At 37.4% G+C, this 21533-nt stretch overlaps 1 protein-coding gene across 1 annotated transcript in view; it reads right to left on the bottom strand.

The window, feature by feature from the left end:
* The window catches only part of DOCK3 (dedicator of cytokinesis 3), a gene marked incomplete at both ends in the record, with an annotated part of 184279 nt that overhangs the window by 42703 nt on the left and 120043 nt on the right, over positions 1-21533 (bottom strand). The window contains 8 exons of the mRNA XM_083354955.1: positions 1667-1771; positions 8868-8954; positions 10186-10334; positions 10961-11054; positions 15426-15486; positions 15931-16026; positions 16144-16170; positions 18335-18420. Coding sequence (XP_083211081.1) covers positions 1667-1771; positions 8868-8954; positions 10186-10334; positions 10961-11054; positions 15426-15486; positions 15931-16026; positions 16144-16170; positions 18335-18420 — 705 coding nt within the window. The remainder of the gene's footprint in view (positions 1-1666; positions 1772-8867; positions 8955-10185; positions 10335-10960; positions 11055-15425; positions 15487-15930; positions 16027-16143; positions 16171-18334; positions 18421-21533) is intronic.

Raw genomic sequence — 21533 nt, forward strand, 5'->3', positions numbered from 1 at the left:
TGAATTTAATCACAGCAGCAAGACTTTTAATAGGTCAATATTGGAAGAAGGAGGAACTGCCGACTATAGAAGAATGGACTCTAAAAGTTTCTGACCTGGCGGAAATGGCAAAGATTTCGGCTTACTTGAAAGATCATTCGCAAGAACGTTATATTATGGAGTGGAAAAAGTGGATTGATTATATCCAGAACAAATATGGGACTAAAAAGTTTCACTTAGCATTTGAATAAGTTTTTTTTCTCTTTTTCTTCTTTCCTTTTATATGTAATATTAGTTTTGCTTGTAGTCATCCCATATGAGCTAGAGGGCGATAGACTTAATAGTTTATTGTTGTTAGCATATGGATGTTTATGATTGTTCTTTGTTTTTATACCCTGTACTTAGCTCTGGGAAGTCGGAGGGGGGGGAATGGGGGGAGGGATAGGGAGGGTTAGGTAGGGGTGGGTGGAGGGAGGGGGGGATTGCTAAAGATAAAATGTATTGTAAAACTTTTCAATAAAAAAAAGAAACTAGCTTGGCATTATTACACTATCTGTCATTTATATAAAAATAGAAAAACAGACACCCCCTCCCCAGGATTTGCCACTAAGAGCAAAACTCCGGTCCAGCCAAAATGTTGAAAATCCCATCAAGCTAACAGCACTATCTGGGACAGAGGGCTTTAACCAAGTTTCTGTTGCAATGAGGAGACAGCAGTTTCTCACCTCCCAGTGTGATGTTAAATCTAGCCTCAAGTAATCTATTTTCGGCTCTAAGGAACAAGCATTTGCAAACAAAATAGATGGAAGTGATGCTCTTGTAAGGTCTAACTTTTAGCCTAGATGTTAGGCGTCCGCATTTGCCACGTTTCCTCTTTCGGTCACACCTCCTCCTCTTCTTCCGAAGATGGTCAGCAACGGAGGGAAACTTCCCAGCTGCAATGGCCGCTGCCCCATTCTGCCCGTCACCCGAAACGCTGCCTTCGCTACTCAAAACATTGAGCACGACACTGTTTCCACCTCCAGTAATTCCCTTTCTTCCTCCCCGCTCCTCTAGACTTTGCAGCCGATCTCTCACCCTCCATGTCAACCGCCGGTGCCTCCGTTGTTGATTCTTTCCCCCATAGTAATCCGAGGCCATGCAGACTCTCCAGAACGGTTTTCTCGACAGTTCCTCTCTCGCTAACTAACTTCATCTCCAGTATGGACTGACGTTCGTATGAAAGTTTAGCAATCCAACTCGGCTTACTTGTCACTATTTTTGAAATAGATTCTGTGAATCTAAGTCTCGTTTGAATTAATATTACTTGGCAGTGCTATTAAACTATAGAATGACTTTTTGAAATTTCAAACCTAGCTGTCTTATCACTGCAGTTAGAAGATTTATTGTATGTACAATATTTTATATGAAAAAAAACTCAATCATATTTATAAATAATGAAACAGCCACTAGGAATGCATATACCTTCCAGCTACAAAACTACATTAAATATTAAACTTTGGAAAATAGAGACAATAACTAAACTAGCAGAAACAACAATATTTTGGATGAATCAATCAATTTTATAATTTTCTAGATAAATCCATGTTTTAAAACAGAACAATTTTAATTCCTTCAATGAATACACAAATCATCATTATAAATGGCAGTTAATTCATGCAGTAATGAAAATGTTAAACGCACTTACACGGAGGAAGAAAGGAAATTTTCTTCCATAAAAGCCAACTCTGAAAAATTCAGGTTCCAACCGTTGCTGTTCCATTATATTGTCATAATAGTTAGCTTCCATTTTCTAAAGATAGAAAAGAAAAATTATACTGGACTGAAATAATGCTGTACCTTTAGGAGAAAAATGCTGGCAGCTGGAACAACTCACTGAGGCCATCTCGTCATGGCTGTCTCACTGTTGCCAACTTGCCCTGGCCATCTTGACAGAAACACAAATAATGCTGAAGAAACAGTGGAGGAAAATATTTATCACCTTGAGTTATGCTTAGTGGAACTATCCCCCAGCGAGTTGTCCTGTGGTGAGTTGGCTGCAACAAGTTATCCCGTGGCAAGTTGTCCCAGACCTTATGTAGTAACACTATGGCATCTGACACCATTAACAGGTGGTTTTTCAAACATTTAAAGTATCATACCATTATGAAACACATATTCAAGGTAACTTTACAGAGAACTCCGTTTTTTATAGAGAGGATTCTATGCATACGTACTTTTAATATTTTTATAGAATACAATAATTCTTTTTACAAGCTTAAGGTTATAAGAACTCAAAGAACAGTTGACAATAGACAATTTTTGGCAAAATTAAGTTCATCAGGTCATAAAGATTCAGAAGTGATTGAATGTCTGAACAATTTTTAGCATAAAGCATATACAGTAGACCAGGGGTGTCAAACTCAATTTCATTGAGGGCCGCATCAGCATTGCAGTTGCCCTCACGGGGATGGGTGGGTGTGGCCTGGGTGGGCGTGGCTAAAGTGTGTATGGCCTACCGGGTGGGCATGGCCAGCTCTACATCATTCGCATCAAGGGTGCTTATGGAGGCCTGGGCAGGAGTGGGACAGATCTGAGGGTCTCTGGCAGAAGGAGGGTCTCTGGGCCAGGGCCAAGGCAGTGGGGACCGTTCCCTCACTGTTTCCAGGATGGCTTCGCGGGCCGCATGAAACCACTTTGTGGGCCGGATCTGGCCCCCGGGCCTTGTGTTTGACATGTCTGCAGTAGACTATTGATTAAACAAAGTGTTGTGAAAAGTTTTCAAAGATTCATATAAAAATCCAAACCAATGCCTTAGACTTCTAACATATGTAAAAATGCATAATCTTATGTACAGATTTGAAAAGAAATTTTATTTTCATCCCTTTATCTTCAATTAATTTTAAAAAGAGCAGCCTGAAGGTTAAACAGTGTTGATTTGAGGATTTGAAAATATAATTATTTTCAGTTATATAGTGTTAAATTTAATCACACTGATTTCCATTTGAATAACTATACTCAGGGCTTTTTTTCTCACAGAACGCTCAGAACGGCGTTCTGGCACCTTTTTTGCAAAAAAAAAAAAGCTCCCTCTATTGGCTTTAGGAGTAGGCAATCTTGGCTCTTTTTTATGACTCATGGACTTCAACTCCCAGAAATCCTGAGCCAGCCACACTGAGGGGAAAGGGAGAGGTTTCCAAGCTGAGCCATGCTGGCTGAGGAATTCTGGGAGTTGAAGTCCTTGAGTCATAAAAGAGCCAAGGTTGCCTACCCTGCACTAGAGGAGGACATTAAAATTATTTACAAGGTTACTTCTTTAGGAACTAAACTTTTAGAATCTAAAACAGCTAATTCAAAAAAGCCAACAGGAAAGAACCTCACATTTTTCATCTGCTTCTGTCTTTTGGAAGGTAAAATTAGATAACAAAATAATCTATTTCCTATGTTAACATCTCTGCAATGAAATCAATAAAGGTAACAGGAAAGAAATGAGAAACATTTTTCTCAATGTAATATGTCTAATTTAGCTGATGCTAGAAAAAATAGTATCTTTTGTACACTCTTGAAAACTATTTTGAATCTATAACCATCTATTACAACTAAACCACTTTAAATTAAACAATTCTTAAGAATGAAATATTCTTAACTTGGACTTTACTTTTACTGTTTGGACTGTTGTGTGTTTTGAAAAATAGATTATTTAGAATCTAGTTATGTTGCACTTCAGTCTTTAAATAATTAACCTAGTATATACATAACAATATATGATGTTTTCCATGGTGAGCTTAAAATCAATAACAACATTTATTAAAAAGGCTAAAATTATTTCTAGTGGTATTATCTGTACATTAAAATTTTGTTTAGTCACAATCTTTCACTTTTCACATTCTGGACAAGCAGTGGTCATGTATCCTAGCAAAAGATGTTACATATGTGCATAAGTGTAGTCAGTAGCATATGCCTTTTTAAAAATATCAAACTTGGAAAGAAACAAAAATAAGTCCAAAATATCTGTATTACATCCAGGAAAGCCAACTTTGCAACCAATATTTCTCATACATAACTATGGCACCCTAAGGATGCCTGCATACATGCAAATGCTTCTCTGGGATCAGTAACGCAGCAGGGATTGCTTTTTCCTTCCAGTAACAGATTGCTGGGAAATACCAAACATGGCCTTGAGAATTCCAATGTTTGTTACAAATTTTTCTGGATGTGGTTGGAAGGAGGCTGTTTGGTGCCGGAGACCACTGCCACGAGGAACACAGCTCTGGGTCAGGGTTTGGAGCAGCTCCGGGTGGGGGCTCAGCACAGGCTGCGGCCTGGCAACTGCGGGGAGGGGAATCCCCACAGCGGCTGTGGGGAAGGGAATCCTGGCGGCATGTGGCTCCAAGCCACAGGGGTGGGGTGTAAAGGGCAGGCGGCGACGCCATAGCAAGACACTGGCATAGCTCCCAGTGACAGCACCTCTGAGTTCTGGCACCTTTTTTTTTAGAAAAAAAGCACTGACTATACCATATATAGACTGGATGTCTGAATTTCTATATACATTTTAGTAAAATATGGAATTTTGTCAAAAAAACTGAATGATAAAGGGATCTAAAATTTAAAAAATGTGGGAAATCTACTTTGGATGCCCTAATGTACAATACATTCAATAAACTAAATAAGGGAAAAGAGGCACAGAACTTGGGATAACATCTTGATTAGATCATGTTTTGAGAGTAGAAGTGAGGAATATATAAATGTTTTATTTTAGTGGCTGCTTTTCTTTTTAATTTGTTGTTGTTGTTAGCTGCGAAGTCGTGTCCGACCCATCGCGACCCTATGGACAATGTTCCTCCAGGCCTTCCTGTCCTCTACCATCTTCTGGAGTCCATTTAAGCTCACGCCTACTGCTTCAGTGACTCCAGCCAGCCACCTCATTCTCTGTCGTCCCCTTCTTCTATTGCCCTCGATCTTTCCCAGCATTAGGCTCTTCTCCAGTGAGTCCTTCCTTCTCATTAGATGGCCAAAGTATTTGAGTTTCAGCTTCAGGATCTGGCCTTCTAAAGAGCAGTCGGGATTGATCTCCTCTAGGACTGACCGGTTTGATCGCTTTGCAGTCCAAGGGACTCGCAGGAGTCTTCTCCAGCACCATAGTTCAAAGGCCTCAATTCTTTTGCGCTCAGCCTTTCTTATGGTCCAACTTTCACTGCCATACATTGCAACTGGGAAGACCATAGCCTTGACTATACGCACTTTTATTGACAGGGTGATGTCTCTGCTTTTTAGTGTGCTGTCTAGATTTGCCATGGCTTTCCTCCCCAGGAGCAAGCGTCTTTTAATTTCTTGGCTACAGTCCCCATCTGCAGTGATCTTGGAGCCCAGGAAAATAAAATCTGTCACTACCTCCATTTCTTCCCCATCTATTTGCCAGGAATTGAGAGGGCCGGATGCCATGATCTTGGTTTTCTTAATGTTAAGTTTCAACCCAAGTTTTGCACTCTCCTTCTTCACCCGCAACAAGAGGCTCTTTAGTTCTTCTTCACTTTCTGCCATTAGAGTGGTATCATCTGCGTATCTTAGGTTGTTGATATTTCTTCCGGCAATCTTAATTCCAACTTTTGATTCATCTAGCCCTGCCTTTCTCATGATGTGCTCTGCATATAAGTTAAATAGGCAGGGCGACAGTATACAGCCTTGCCGGACTCCTTTCCCAATTTTGAACCAATCAGTGGTTCCATGTCCAGTTCTCACTGTTGCTTCTTGACCCGCATATAGGTTTCTCAAGAGACAAATAAGATGGTCTGGTACTCCCATCTCTTTAAGAACTTGCCACAGTTTGTTATGATCCACACAATCAAAGGCTTTAGCATAGTCAATGAAGCAGAAGTAGATGTTTTTCTGGAATTCCCTAGCTTTCTCCATGATCCAGCGTATGTTGGCAATTTGATCTCTAGTTCCTCTGCCTCTTCGAAATCCTGCCTGTACGTCTGGTAGTTCTCGATCCACATACTGCTGAAGTCTAGCTTGTAGGATTTTAAGCATGACTTTACTAGCATGAGAAATGAGTGCAATGGTGCGATAGTTTGAACATTCTTTGGCACTGCCTTTCTTTGGAATTGGAATGTAAACTGATCTTTTCCAATCCTGTGGCCACTGTTGAGTTTTCCAAATTTGCTGGCAAATTGAGTGTAGCACTTTTACTGCATTGTCTTTTAAGATTTTGAATAGCTCAGCTGGAATACTGTCACCTCCACTAGCTTTGTTGTTGCTCAGCTTTTCTAAGGCCCACTTCACTTCACATTCTAGGATGTCTGGCTCCAGGTCAGTGATCACCTCATTGTGATTATCTGGGACGTTAAGCTCATTCTTGTATAGTTCTTCTGTGTAATTTTGCCACCTCTTCTTAATCTCTTCTGCCTCTGTTAGGTCCCTGCCATTTTGGTCCCTTATCATGCCCATTTTTGCATTAAACGTTTCCTTCATCTCTCCAATTTTCTTGAAAAGATCTCTGGTCCTCCCTATTCTATTGTTTTCTTCTATTTCTTTGCACTGTTCATTTAAGAAGGCATTCTTATCTCTTCTAGCTATTCTCTGGAATTCTGCATTCAATTGGGCATATCTATGTTTTTCTCCCTTGCCTTTCGCTTCCCTCCTTTCCTCAGCTATTTGCAAAGCTTCCTCAGACAGCCATTTTGCTTTCTTGCATTTCTTTTTCTTTGGGATGGTTTTGGTTGCTACCTGTTGTACAATGTCGCGAACCTCTGTCCATAGTTCTTCAGGCACTCTGTCTATCAGATCTAATTCCTTAAATCTATTTGTCACCTCTACTGTATATTCAACAGGGATATGATTCAATTCATACCTGAGTGGCCTAGTGCTTTTCCCTACTTTCTTCAGTTTAAGCCTAAACTTTGCAAGGAGAAGCTCATGGTCTGAGCCACAGTCAGCTCCTGGTCTTGTTTTTACTGACTGTATAGAGCTTCTCCATCTTTGGCTGCAGAGCATATAGTCAATCTGATTTCTGTGTTGACCATCTGGTGATGTCCATGTGTAGAGCCGTCTCTTGGGTTGTTGGAAAAGAGTGTTTGCTATGACCATCGTATTCTCTTGACAGAATTCTATCAGCCTGTGCCCTGCTTCATTTTGCACTCCAAGGCCAAACTTGCCTGTTATTCCAGTTATCTTTTGGCTTCCTACTTTAGCATTCCAATCCCCCATGATGATAAGGACATCATTTTTGGGTGTTAGTTCTATAAGGTGCTGTAGGGCTTCATAGAACCGGTCAATTTCTTCCTCTTCAGCACTGGTGGTTGGGGCATAGACTTGGACTACTGTGATATTGAATGGTTTGCCTTGGATTCGAACTGAGATCATTCTGTCATTTTGAGGATTGTATCCCAGTATTGCTTTTCCTACTCTTTTATTGACTATGAAGGCTACTCCATTTCTTCTGAGGGATTCTTGCCCGCAGTAGTATACCTGATGGTCATCTGAATTAAATTCACCCATTCCTGTCCATTTTAGTTCGCTGATACCTAAGATGTCGATGTTCAGTCTTGTCATCTCTTGTTTGACCACGTCCAACTTTCCTTGATTCATGGATCTTACATTCCAGGTTCCTATGGAGAAAAAATCTTTACAGCATCGGACTTTCCTTTCACCACCAGACACATCCACAGCTGAGCGTCCTTTCAGCTTTGGCCCAGTCACTTCATTCTTTCTGGCGCTACTAGTACTAGCCCTCTGCTCTTCCCCAGTAGCATATTGGACACCTTCCGACCTGAGGGGCTCATCTTCCAGCGTCATATCGTTTTGCCTTTTGGTACTGTCCATAGGGTTTTCATGGCAAAGATACTGGAGTGGTTTGCCATTTCCTTCTCCAGTGGATCACGTTTTGTCAGAACTCTCTGCTATGACCTGTCCGTCTTGGGTGGCCCTGCACGGCATAGCTCATAGCTTCATTGAATTACACAAGCCCCTTCGCCACGACAAGGCAGTAATCCATGAAGGATTTTTAATTAAAACTTAGTAAATGGAGCCACTCTAATATACACAGTAAAAGTGTATTACGAAGTGTTTTATTTACTTGCTAAGGATGGTACAGGTAATCCTTGAGTTATGATGACAATTAGGACCAGAATTTTTATTGTTCAGTGACGCAGTGATAAAGTGCAACATCTTGTTTAGCAAAGCAATCCTTGCTGTTGTTAAGTGAGGATTGTGAGTCATTGAAAAAGCACGTTCTTGCAACTTCCTGTGGTTTCCAACAACCAAAGTCAGCGGGGAAGCTGGCATTGGTCTTGCAGGCTGCATGTGCCAGGTAGCTTACAAACAAGCCAGCAGGCAAAAAAGTGACCACTGCCAGTTGGGAAAGGAAGCAAGATCTGTGGATAGCCAGGGAAATACAGAATGAGTATGGCGGGGTTTGGGGTAGCTGCTGTCAGGCAGGAGAGTGCGCAAGTAGCCAGGGAGGGTGTGCAGGGTTGCACAAATAGCAGAGAGGCTATCCAGGTGGTTGCTGAAGCACAGCATGTCAGCAAGAACAAAGGTACTGAGGGAAGGTATGTGAGTGGGTGAGACTTATCTGAACAACTTGCAGTTTTCCCATCTGGCTTTGCTTATGGGAAGCCCACAGGGAAGGTTGTAAATCACAATCACATGATTGTAGGATGCTGCAACCATTGCAAGTGCAAGCTGGTTGCCAAGCACCCAGATCATTATCGTATGACTGGAGGGTTCTGGGATGGCTGGTACTATGAGGACCAGTCATAGCCACCACTTGTTCAACACCATTGTAACTTTGAATGATCACTAAACAAGTGATATTAACCAAGGACTGTCTGTATATTTCTGATTGGCAAAATATTGTGACAGCATTTGTCCTGCAGGAAATGCCATTTTAAAAGCTGAACATCACTCACCCGAATCCAGCTGAGACTTTGATAATCATATAATGTTTCATACTGAGTAGCCAACTCTCTGCATAGCGGGATTCCAAATTCCCAGCTCTAAAAGAAAGATTAAAAACTGAGATGAAATATGATTTTTATTCATTAAAAATATCTAATTAAAATTAAGAAAGTAACCCTTAGTAGTGTAACCCTAACCCTAACCCTAACCTTAACCCTATGATAAACGTAAGAATGGAGACAAGAAAAATAAGTGAACATTTAATCATTCTTAATGAGCTCCTTTATTATTTGTTAGCCAGTCAGAGGTATAGACTCTAGGTTTTCTGTTCTCTAGCCAATGAAAAGATTAGTTGAGTTGGACAAAAGATACCATACAAAATTAAAAAATGTTTATTAAAACAATACTAACAATGAATAACAGCAGACAGTAAAGCATAGGGTAGGTTTAATATGACAATTCTGCAAAAACGTAAAAGAAAGAATGCACAGATGAATCTAAATTCTGTGTTTCTGTTTCTTATTGTATATAAATATTTACTCAAATATTACCCTAACCATCTTCTGGGGAAGAAAGAATATAGTGTGTGTGTTTGTTTGTGTACGCAATGACTCAAACTTAGATTGTAATAGCACGTTTCTTATTTCAGGAGAGAAAATCAGATGTTTCTTTGACTGAATATAACTTGAAGCTTTCTTAAATTAAGCACTCTTTTCCTAGGAGAGTTTTAAGCAGGTATAAGGTCTGTTCAGCAGAAATGCAAATCTATATTTATTTAATTGTTCTTTGAAACAATTTGTACAACCTGATTAGCACAGATCTTGGAATGTAAAAAAGTAATAGAGCTGAGAAATTCTGATGAAAATTAGACCCATCTCCAGAAGATCTTGTGTAACACATTTCTACTAAAAGCAGCATTTGCAGAAGTTTATTTATCTTGTGGCACCTTGCAAATGTATGGACAAAAAACAAATATAAAGCTCATCCACATCTTCCACTTATTGCTAACCATTTTTAAGAGACATGATTTTGCCTCTATCTAATCCATTATTAAGATGGCCTGAATTTTAGGCATTCCACCATGAAAGTGGTGCTTTCTCCCTTATTCCAGCAAAAGTCTTTCCATACATGCTTAAATTGGAAACCTGTACCAATCAGACTAGATTTGAAAGCCTAAATGGCTCCTTCCTACAGTGTAATGCAATGGATTTATGATTCTCCTGACAAGTAAATAAATCTTCCAGTAATTTTGCAGAAAACATTTAGTTCTATCTTCAGCAAAGAATATCAAATAAAATTTGAAAACAATTACTAATAACATTTGCTGACCTTGCCTTTATTAAAATAATGGATAATCTTCCGACAAAGATTTTCTTTACGTTGCCACTCTGTCTGAGATGGATAGTGGAGGAATTCCCGAAGAGGCCTGTCCTCCCATTGTAGTAGCTCACAATACAAAAGCAATGTAAAAGCAGCCTCTGCCAAACCAATAAGCAATGAACACTGCATAATAATATCAAAACATTTCAACTTGTATAAATATGTAAATAGAGAAACTAAAGTTATGAAAATCCTAAATGAATCAGATAAAAAAGGCATTTTGCTAGTAAAAAGTTATGCTGAAGTAAAGAAAAATAAATTGAGAGACCACACAGTGTTTACTTAATCAATTATTCTTATTTGGACTTTAGATAATATCAATGAAAATAATGTGGATTTAGTAAAAAAAATACACTATATGCATGCAATTAAAATAAATTAGCTGTAACTCTCCAGCTAGTGCTTATATGCACCTCAAATGGCTAATTGCTAATCTAAGTATTTATGCAGACATTGGTAATGTAAACAAATAATGGAGAATTAGTTGCAACCTGCTTACAAAAATGCAATATCTTCCAACGATATTGTGTCACTATTTGAAAACATGCATGATCCTAGCTACGTACTTTTACTGACCACTGATATAATTTAATATGAACTATGCTACTTACTGTATGCTTATACAACCATTTACTGTGTAAACTACACAGTTACAGTAAAAAAAATATGAAAATGTACATATTTAAGAGACCACTGTAAATATATAACTTTCTTCCATATTTACCTGTGTAATTTTCAGCCTGCAGATGCATGTCACATAACTTGTGTATATAACGAATATACATTTCCTCCTTATTAATTTCGGATTTATAAAAATTCTGAAAAATAAAATATTTCAAAAAAATAATCTCTGAAAATTTATCAATCAAAATATTTTCAAGACTTTTGTATTTTTTTCAAAATACAACGCTCAATCATGTTTCAGTTTCATGAAATAAACCATGAAGAAACTGAAAACAATATATCCTCTACTACATCCACCATGCTCATCCTTCCAGTGCAGGAAGCTTTTAGTTTTGAATGTACTGTATTACATTTCTGTGTTACATCTTAATTTTGTTTATTCCATCATATTTTATTTACAAATTAGGATTATTTGAAATACAAATTAGATCTCAGAAGATTCAATGATCTCTTAATACAGGTAACAGCTCAAAACAAATAATGGCCCAATATTATGTCTTTAACAGGTCCTCCTTAAGAAATGTACTTAAAGGTTGAAAATGGTGCCATTCTATTTTTATTTAAATCATGTCAAATTAATATATATATATTGATTTTAGGGGATTTTTTTCTTCTTTCTTTTTTCTTCCATTTAATCTATTGGAGAGTGCCTGGATAAGTCCATCTAGTTTTCTTGGCAAGGTTTTTCAGAAGTGGGTTGTCACTGCCTCCTTCCTAGGGCTCAGAGAAAGTGGCTGGTCCAAGATCATTCAGCTGGCTTTGTGCCCAAGGCAGGATTAGAACTTACAGCATTCCAGTTTCTAGCTTGATTCCTTAATTACTATATAATATTTTTTAAAAAATCCCTTCTCACCTCGATGGGGAATACAATCTTATGTCTTCTATCAGAAGCCTGAGTATTCCATGTGGTATCTTAGCTCTTTGGGACAGAAAGCTGTGATATTGTTCCTGGGAACAGCTGGAGCCACTCTCTCATCTTAAGAATCACAGCCCTGACTGCTCCTCCTACCACTAGGACCACTTTGGTCTTTACTTTCCACATCCTCTCTAGTTCTTCCTTCAAGCCCTGGTACTTCTCCAGTTTCTCATATTCCTTCTTCCTGATGCTGCTGTCACTTGGCTCCACTACATCTATCACTACCACTGTCTTCTGGTCCTTGTCTTTTACCATGTTATCCTCTTGACTGGTTAATACCTGCCTGTCCGTCTGGATTTGGACGTCCCACAAGATCTTAGCTCTGTAAGTCTCCACAACTTTCTACGGAACTTCCCATCTGGACTTTGGAGGTCTAGCCCATACACTCTGGTACACAATGCCAGCTACTTAGTTCAGTGCATGCTTCTGCCTGCATCTTACATCATGCCACTATGTGCTGGACTGTCTCTGAGGCCTCTCTTCAGTCTGCATCTTGGTTCCTGTCTAGTGTGGTAAATCCCTGTTTTTATGGATCTGGTGTTAGTGCCTGTTCTTGTACTGCTATAATCAGTCCCTCGGTGTTGTCTTTCAGTTCAGCCCTTTTCAGACACTGGTAGAATTTCTCAATGTCAGCCATCTCAGCTATCTATCAGTGATACATCTCACGCAGGGTATTGTCTTGGCATGGCACTTCCTCTGCTTGATCTTCTTTCCAGGTCTGCTGCTGCCTCAGACATTCCCTTAGCAGCTCATTTTCAAGTGCCCTCTTATAGCTAGATGCTCTAGGTTTTGTCCAGGACAGTACTAATGAACTTAAAACTTAGATATTTTGAGGACATAGTACAAAGGCAGGAGTCATTGGAGAAAACCCCAGTGTTTGGAGCAATAAAAAGAATCATTTGAATCAGAATACAGCTGGAAGGGATCTTGGAGGTCTTCTAGTTCAACCCCCTGCTCAAGCAGGAGACCCCATACTATTTCAGACAAGAGACTGTCCAGTCTCCAGTGAGGAAGTACCCTCAACTTCTGACAGCAAGCTGTTCCACTGGTTAATTGTCCTATTAGAAAGTTTCTCCTTAATTCCAGGTTGCTTCTCTCCTTGATTAGTTTCAATCCATTGTTTCTTGTCTTGTCTTCTAGTGCTTTGGAAAATATGTTGACTCCCTCTTCTTTATGGCAGACCCTCAAATACTGAATACTACTATCGTGTCCCCACTGGTTCTTCTTTTCTCTAGACTAGTTAAACCCAAGTCCTGCAAACATTCTTCATGTTTAACCTCCAGGCCCTTAAATCATCTTAGTTGCTCTTCTTTGCACATTTTCCAAAGTCTCAATATCTTTTTTGTAATGTAGTGACCCAAACTGGATGCAGTATTCCAGGCGAGTCCTTACTAAGGCTTTATAAAGTGGTACTAATACCACATGATTTTCATTCTATGCCTCTGTTTATGCAACCAAGGATTGTATTAGCTTTTTTTGGCTGCTGCTGCACACTGTTGGCTCCTATTTAAGTGATCATCCACTAGGACTCCAAGGTCCCTCTCACAGTTACTGTTTTGAGCCAGGTTTAACCTAATCTGTACTCATACCTTTGGTTTTTACTGCCTATATATAAAACCTTGTTTTTCTCCACATTACATTTTATTTTGTTGGATAGGGCCCTTTGTTCAAGTCTGTCAAGATCTTTTTGGATTCTGAGCTTGTCTTCTGGGGTGTTGGCTATTCCTTCTAGCTTAGTGTCATCTGCAGATTTGATGAGTTCTCCTTCTATTCCTTTATCTAAGTCATTTATGAAGATATTGAAGAATACTGGGGCTAAGACAGAGCCTTGTGGTACCCCGCTGCTTACTTCTCTTTATGTGAATATAGTACATTAAGGACTACTCATTGAGTGCGGTTTGCCAGCCAGCTATATATCCATCTGGTCTATTGCACCTTTTTCTAGCTTACCAAGAAATAGATTGTGGTCTACTTTGTCAAATGCCTTAATGAAATCTAAGTATACTATGTGCACAGCATTCCGCTGGTCTAATTTAGTTCTTTCTTAAAGAATGAAATAAGATTGGCTTGGCATTATGTTTAACAAACCCATGCTGGCTTTTAGTTATAACTTTATTTGTTTCTAGATGTTCACAGATCTGTTTTTTGATTATCTTTTCCAGTATCTTCCCAGGTATTGATATTAGGCTGATTGGTCTGTAGTTTCCTGGGTCTGTTTATTTCCCTTTTTTTAAGATGGGAACATATCAGCTCTTTTCCAATCCTCAGGTAATTCCCTGGTATTCCAGGATTTTTGAAAGATATGGTACAATGGTTCTGAAATAATATCTGCCAGTTTCTTCAGAACACTGGGATGTAATCTGTCAGATCCTGGTGAATTATATTTGTTAAGATCAGATAAGTGTTCTCTAACCATTTTCTTGCTTATTGTAATTTTTATTTCTAGTCTGTCTTTTACAATTATTTTTGGTAGGCTGGGCTATAGTTTCTTTTTGCGTGAAGACTGATGCAAGGAACGAATTAAGCTGTTCAGCTTTCTCCCTGCTGCCTATTACTTCCTTGCCATCTTCTCTCTTAAGTAGATCTATTGTTTCCTTGACTTTTTTCTTGTTATTTATATGTTGAAAGAAACTTTTTTTTAAATTATCTTTGACTTCTCTTCCAAATCTTTGTTCATTCTGAGCCTTTGCTTTCCTGACTTCATCTTTGGAGATTCTGACTACAGTATCTGCTGATACTACCTTAGTTATGTGTCCCTCTTTCTATTTTTTGTACTTGTCCTTTTTGTCTTTTAGTTCATCAAAGAGATCTTTGTGCAACCATGCTGGATTCTTCTTAAATTTCTTGTTTTTCTTTTTCAGTGGTATTGTGCTGTACTGGGCTTTTATTATCATATTTTTCAGAGTTTCCCATGCTTCTTGAGTTTTTTTCGCCTTTGGGATTTTCATCCATGGAATTTTTCTTAGACCTTCTCTGAATTTGTTGAAATCAGCTCTTCTGAAGTTTAAGACACTGGCTGGATTATCTTCTATTGCTTGTGTTTGCATTATATTGAATTCCAATATGATGTGATCACTTCTGACCCAAAGTTCCAGCAACTTCAACACTCTCTATCACTTCTTCTCTATTAGTAGGAATTAGGTCCAGTATAGCTTTTCCTCTAGTTCCCTCCTCTACCTTTTGGATGACAAAGTTGTCAGCTAGTTTGATTAAAAATTTGTTTGATTTCCCACTTGCTACAGAGTTTGTCTCCCAGTTGATATCAGGGTAGTTAAAGTCTCCCGTTACTATTATGGTATATTTCCTATATACATTTGTTAATTGTTTAGTAAAAAGTTTATCTATTTCTTCTGCTTGGTTGGGTGGCCTGTAGTATACGCCTGTAGCAATGTCATTCCTTTTTCCTTTTATATTGATCCATATGGATTCTAGAAAGTTTTCATCCTTGGTTTTTTTATTTCTGTAGGCCAACAAAATATAAGGAGGCTAAATGCTTTCACTGACACAAGTATGAGATTACAAGAATTGAAAGAAAGAGTTTTTGATCCTGGCAAATAATGTTTGTCATGTCACAAAGGATGATTCTCACCATCAAGTTAACAGTGCAACCAATTTTCTTGTTCTCTGTTTCATCTCCTTTCATACAGTCTCTGAAAAAAAGGAACAGTTGATATGCTCAAATTTCAAAACCTTCTTCCATTACGGAATTAAAAACAATATAGGCAGTTCTGAAGAATTAATCCATAAAGTTATTTCTACAACTTTGACTATGTAACTTTAGCAAGATTAGCAGTTTTATTTACTTCTTGATTCTGTAAATCATCAAGAAATTCCTTAGAGTCTTAATTCTCTAGGGTTTTTTTTTCTTTTATATCATTTATATAATATACTAGAGAGGTATTTATTCTGAAAATACAAAAAAGTGATTACATATTAAATTCTTAAAAAACTGGTGTACAACTCATGATACTCATTGTACATACACTGTTATAAGCATGAAAAAAATATTTGGGGAAAAATATTATGTCATTAGTTACTCCTAACATTACTTGCATATGTATCAGAGGTCCATGAACTGTGAATAACTGCATTACCTGTAGTCAAGGAGACGCTCCATCAAACGAGTAACTGATGTAACGAAAGAAACACCTGTCTCCCTCCAAGTTTCTTGTTCTATCTTTTCTAGCAGGCTGTGTGAAAGTAAACAATCAGTAAGACTTACTCAGAAATATTATTGATTGTGAATAGTTTTGAGAACATTTAAAATACCTAAACCCTTCCATATAAAATCTGAACAATCATCTTACCTGGGATAAGGCCCAAACAGCTGGGTTCTGATCCACGTTGCATGAAGCAAAGACAAGGAAATTATTGAACTAAGATGATACACTATTATTATTTCATACCAAGAAAATATTGTGCCTGGTCTAGAGATTGCATTTACACTACTTCTACTTGTGAATGTTACTCTGGGTAGTTTGCATACATTTGCAGACATACACACACATATTTCCTTTACTGTAGAAATAATGTACTGCTGAGAAAAAGCAAGGTTCACACTATGAGATTGCGTTCATCAAGCTGATTTCTGCCCCCCCATGCCCAGCGATACTGTTGGTGCTCAAATTAGAAAGTAAGCATTAGTATTGTGGTGATGTCATCATTCAGTTGAGTCCAACTCTTGGTGTAACTATGGGCCTAGTCTTTCCACATCTTCTGATCTTGCACCATTTCTTTCAGGTTTTTCTATGCTCTGCCTACTGTCAACCTTAATAGTGTCCAGCATCCATGTTCTTTGACAGCCTGGTTTTCTTTTACACATTATTATTAATGGGAGATAAAAGAAATCTCAACATTCCTCTGCTTGGTTCTTTTCTAAAATTACAAGTTATATCTCTTCTCTCCTTAAAAAGATACAAAGTTCTTTTTCATAATATTCAGTATTTTAAATAATGGAGCAACTGAAAGCACAGCATGGAAATATAGTTCTATTCAGTGCTTCTAGTATAGCAATAGCACTTAGACTTATATATCGCTTCACAGTGCTTTACAGCCCTGTAAGCAGTTTACAGAGTCAGCATATTGCCCGCAACAATCTGGGTCCTCATTTTACTGACCTTGGAAGGATCAAAGGCTGAGTCAACCTTGAGCCAGTGAGATTCGAACTGCCAAACTACTGGCAGCCAGGAGTCAGCAGAAGTAGCCAGCAGTAATACATTCTAACCACTACACCACCAGGACTCAATATAATATTTTATTTTTCAATAATGTAAGTTGTATTAACATCTACCGTATATATTGTTTGTGTATTTACACTGTGAAATAGTGGCTATGAAGTGGCTATGACTACAAGAATAAACTAACCTGACATTTTCTGCAAGTAAGGATGGCTTCGGTAAAAATATTTTAAAAAATCTGAGCTTTCAGAAGTGAACTCTTCAATTTAATTAATTTGGTTCAGAGAATTAATAACATATTTTATCTTAATCATTTAAGTTTGTGTTAGTTATGACACTAATATTGAAACACTGCTGAAATTTAATATTTTAATATTGACTTTTAAACCATCTGAAAAACAAACTCCTTTGTATGGTCTTTTGACAAGTTCTGAATGATCAGGAAAGAATTTAGGTTGTCAAAGCAATATAATGAATATTTTAATAGTTAGTGCTTTAATTCAGGGGTCCCCAACCCCCGGTCCATGGACCAATACTGGGCCACGGCATGCTAGCAACCAGTTCACACAAACAAGAAAAGCCCCATCCACTGGATGCAGGCATCACACAAAGGCATGCTCCCTCCGGTCCGCAGAAAAATCTTTCTCCACATAACCGGCCCCTGGTGGCCAAAAGGTTGGGGACCTCTGCTTTAATTCATGTCTTAATTTTGGAACAATGCCAGTTTCTTTTCAGAATTCATGGTGTGCTTATTTTAAAAATGAATAACAACAGAGATCTTATGGTAATTCAGAGCTGTTTGCCTAACCTCATTTTTCGTGTCATGTACTTTCATTGACACTCCAAACTATATTTGTGCAATCTTAATGAAGCTCATATATTTCACAAATAATTTAGTAAATCCTGTTGAAGATAAAAGATTACAGGAAGATATTCAATATGCACTGTTTGAGACACTGAAAGGATAATTATTGGGAAACAGCAGGCAAGACTTCTTCCCTACTCCCGTACTCATTTTGTCAAAACATAGGGATATATATCTCCAATTTTAAAATGGCATCTCAAAACAGAAAGTAAAGAAAAAAACAGAAATCCAAACATCCTTCAGAAAAAATGAAGGCATTCAAATTTCTGCAATTATTAAATAAAATGGATATGCTACTTTATATTGAAGTTTTTGTTGTACTTTTTAATCAAACCAGAGAGCCATTCATTGTGATGTATTATTCATTTCTAAGAACAGTTCTTATGTTTAGATCATCCTTCCAATCACTTTTATATAGATATGTAAAGTTTTAATAATGTTAAACATAAGACTTACAGCAGACTGAAAAGTTCCCTGTAATTTTCATCTCCCTTTCCCTCTGATACCAAACTGTCCAGCTTATCAATCAATTCTGCCTCCACCTGGATAAAAAAAGAAGAATTTGTAAGAGTAGCTTAGTTTGTAAACTCTAAATAAAAAGAAGGATGTGAAAATGATATTTCATGATATTTCTCCTACTCTGCATGAAGATTATTTTTATGGTGCTATGAATGATTTAATATAAAGAGCTCCAAAAGGAGCAAAGCCTAATTTCATAAAACAATGGTTTTATGAAAAATAATGTACCTCATTTGTCTGAGCAGTAAGCACTGTCACAATTTTTTTGACTGGACATCCAATACAATGGCCTTTTTTATTTTCCAAATATCACTACTCATTCTTATTTATACATTTAGTGTAGAATAAACAACTTTCTAGAAAATCAGTGTATTATTTAAAATGTAAAGCAAAACCATTCGCCAAAACTGTTACTTGCTAATTAAAGTTGATCAAAAAATAATTAGGTCTTCATAATAATTCCTTAGCTATGTAATTGCAATTCCAAGACTTTTTAAAATATTAGTTACATAGTTAAATCTTGTCTGGGCTTTTCTAAACACACATTTTCTTCCACATATATCCCACAGGTATTATGCATCTATTGAGAAACTGGTCATTAAATAAAACTCATTTTTCCCTGAACTAATATGGCGTTCTATTAATAGACAATTCACAAGAAAAAAGTAGCTGTTTTTGTTGCACAGATATTTACTAGACACTCATTAATAGCATTGTAAGACTGTCAAGCACGCCATTCCTCAATATCCTTCATTGATTTACCAATGATTTTTTTTGCCATTTCTCTTATTTCATTCCTTTTCCAATAATGCAAATTGTGTGTATATAATAACATTTTTAAAAAGGAGATTTTGTTGCCCTCAGTTGGACAGCCTTGTTTTTCTCTAGTGCATGGGAAGATTTATGTCTTGCCTATAAGATATGGTGGATGGCTAGAAAAACTCTGCTACTTTCCTTATTACACTTTAATTTGTACTGCACTTCAGTTTTCTTATAACAAACCTGTAGATGTAACAGCTTTAGTCATGGCTTGGAATGTGTTATACTTTTGCTTTTATATAGTTCTTAAAACCAAACATTTCTAAGGTTTGAAGAAAAAACATATTACATATTTGCAAAAGTCTATAACAAGACAGACTGCACAAAGTAATCATCAGCGATATTTGTGTAGATATGATCTGTTGCCAGTGGTGGGATTCAGCCAGTTCGCATGAGTTCGGCAGAACCGGTAGCTAATTTCTTGTTGCCCAGGCCCAGAATGGACTTCCGGGAGCGGCATCCACACAGAGTACCAGTTGTTCACATGTTTGAATCCTACCACTGTCCGTGGCTATACAAAGATGTGGTATTTTTGGGAGAAAGCTGCCATTTCTCATATATTCAATGTATATCATAGCCAAACTAACATGATCCAGTTTTCTGTGATCAACAATTAGTTTAGCTGATCATGGGAATGTGGTAGATAGTATATCTTAACTTCAGCAAAGCATTCAGTAAAGATTCCAATGATATACTGGTAGAGAACAAGACAAAATGTGGGCTGGATTATACTATAATTAGTAGACAATCATATCTATTAGGTATGTGTCAATAGCTCTATTAGATATATGTCAATAGCTCTATTAGATACATGTCAATAGCTCAACATCAAGTTGGAAGTGTAAATTGGTACATCAGAATTCCATTCTAAGCCCTATGCTGTTGAATAAATGACTTAGAAAAGAGAATTAAAAGTAAGGTTATAAAATATGGTTAGTCGATATAAAAGTAGCAGGGGTAGCACATATCTTAGAGGATAATATTAACATTCAGGAAGACCTTGACAAGCTAAAACAATCAAGATAAATTTTGGTGGAGAAAAATCCTATATTTGGATAGAATAAATTAAATGTTTGGGTGAAGGAACCATACTGAGTAGCAGGTGTCCTGGTAAATCAAAAATTAAATGTGAGCAAACATATGATGCAGCTGTGAAAAAAGCAAATGCAATCCTATACAAAAGTAAAGTATAAGATCAGAGAAACAATTGTTCCTTCCTATTCTGTGTTGGTCACATCACACTTAGAAAATTGCTTTCAGTTCTTGGCATCTGGTTTTAAGAAAGAAATGTCAAACTGAAACATGTCTGGAAGACAACAACCAACTTGATAGGAAATGGTTGGATGCACTGGACATATTTAGCCTGGAGAATAAACTATTGTGTGAAAACACAATAGTGGCCTTCAGAAATTGTCTGAATTGTCATGTAGAAATAGGAACAGAATTGTTCAGAGTTGTTCCAGCAGACTAGGCAAGAAATCATGGATTTAAATCATAAGGAAATAGATTTCACTTGAACATCAGAAAATATTTCTTAATGCTGTTAGTTTTTCAACCATAAATTGTCTTGTGAAATGGTGGACTTTCCATCTAAGGTTATATTTAAAAATTAAATTTAACATTTAAAAGATATTCAAAATTTAAGTTTACAAGGTAACTTTATATTTAAGTTATATAAACTATGATCTGTTCTCCATCTAAAACTAAAGAAAACACAAGCAAATGAGTCAAAAATATTATACTTGTTCATTATTGAGGAGAATAACCCAAAGCTGCATTTTTGTGTGGGGCAAAATTAGGTGAACCTCTGCTTTCACTAACTGGCATGGACTGTTGGGCAGTAATAACTGCAACTACATGTTTCTGATAATTGTTGAGCAATCCTGTGCATCAGCATGGACAAATTTTAGCCTATTCATCCTTTAAAAATTGACTTGGTGGCTGTTTTAATTTGAAAATGTAATAATTATGTAGTTACAGAACTGGCTTGTAATAATTATAGGTATATACTCTGTCTAATCTTTGATTGTCAGTTGCAAAGGAACTGTGTCGTGTAAGACCTGTCTTGCCCATCAATAGTTTCAATAATCATTGGACATTCTAGGCCTTGAGTAGGCAACTTTAGTTTCTGTACTGTTTCTGTATCAATAAAATTAGTAGTTGTCCCATAGTTTACAAGAGCTGAAAGCCTGGAATCTAAAGTAATAATAGCAGGAGTAATTAAGAATGTTTGCCTTATCTGCCTGTAAAGGTAAAGGTAAAGGTTCCCCTGCACATGCGTGCTAGTCGTTTCCAACTCTAGGGGCCAGTGCTCATC

Source organism: Vipera ursinii (assembly GCF_947247035.1).
Source record: "Vipera ursinii genome assembly, chromosome: 2".
Taxonomy (NCBI): Eukaryota; Metazoa; Chordata; class Lepidosauria; order Squamata; family Viperidae; genus Vipera; species Vipera ursinii.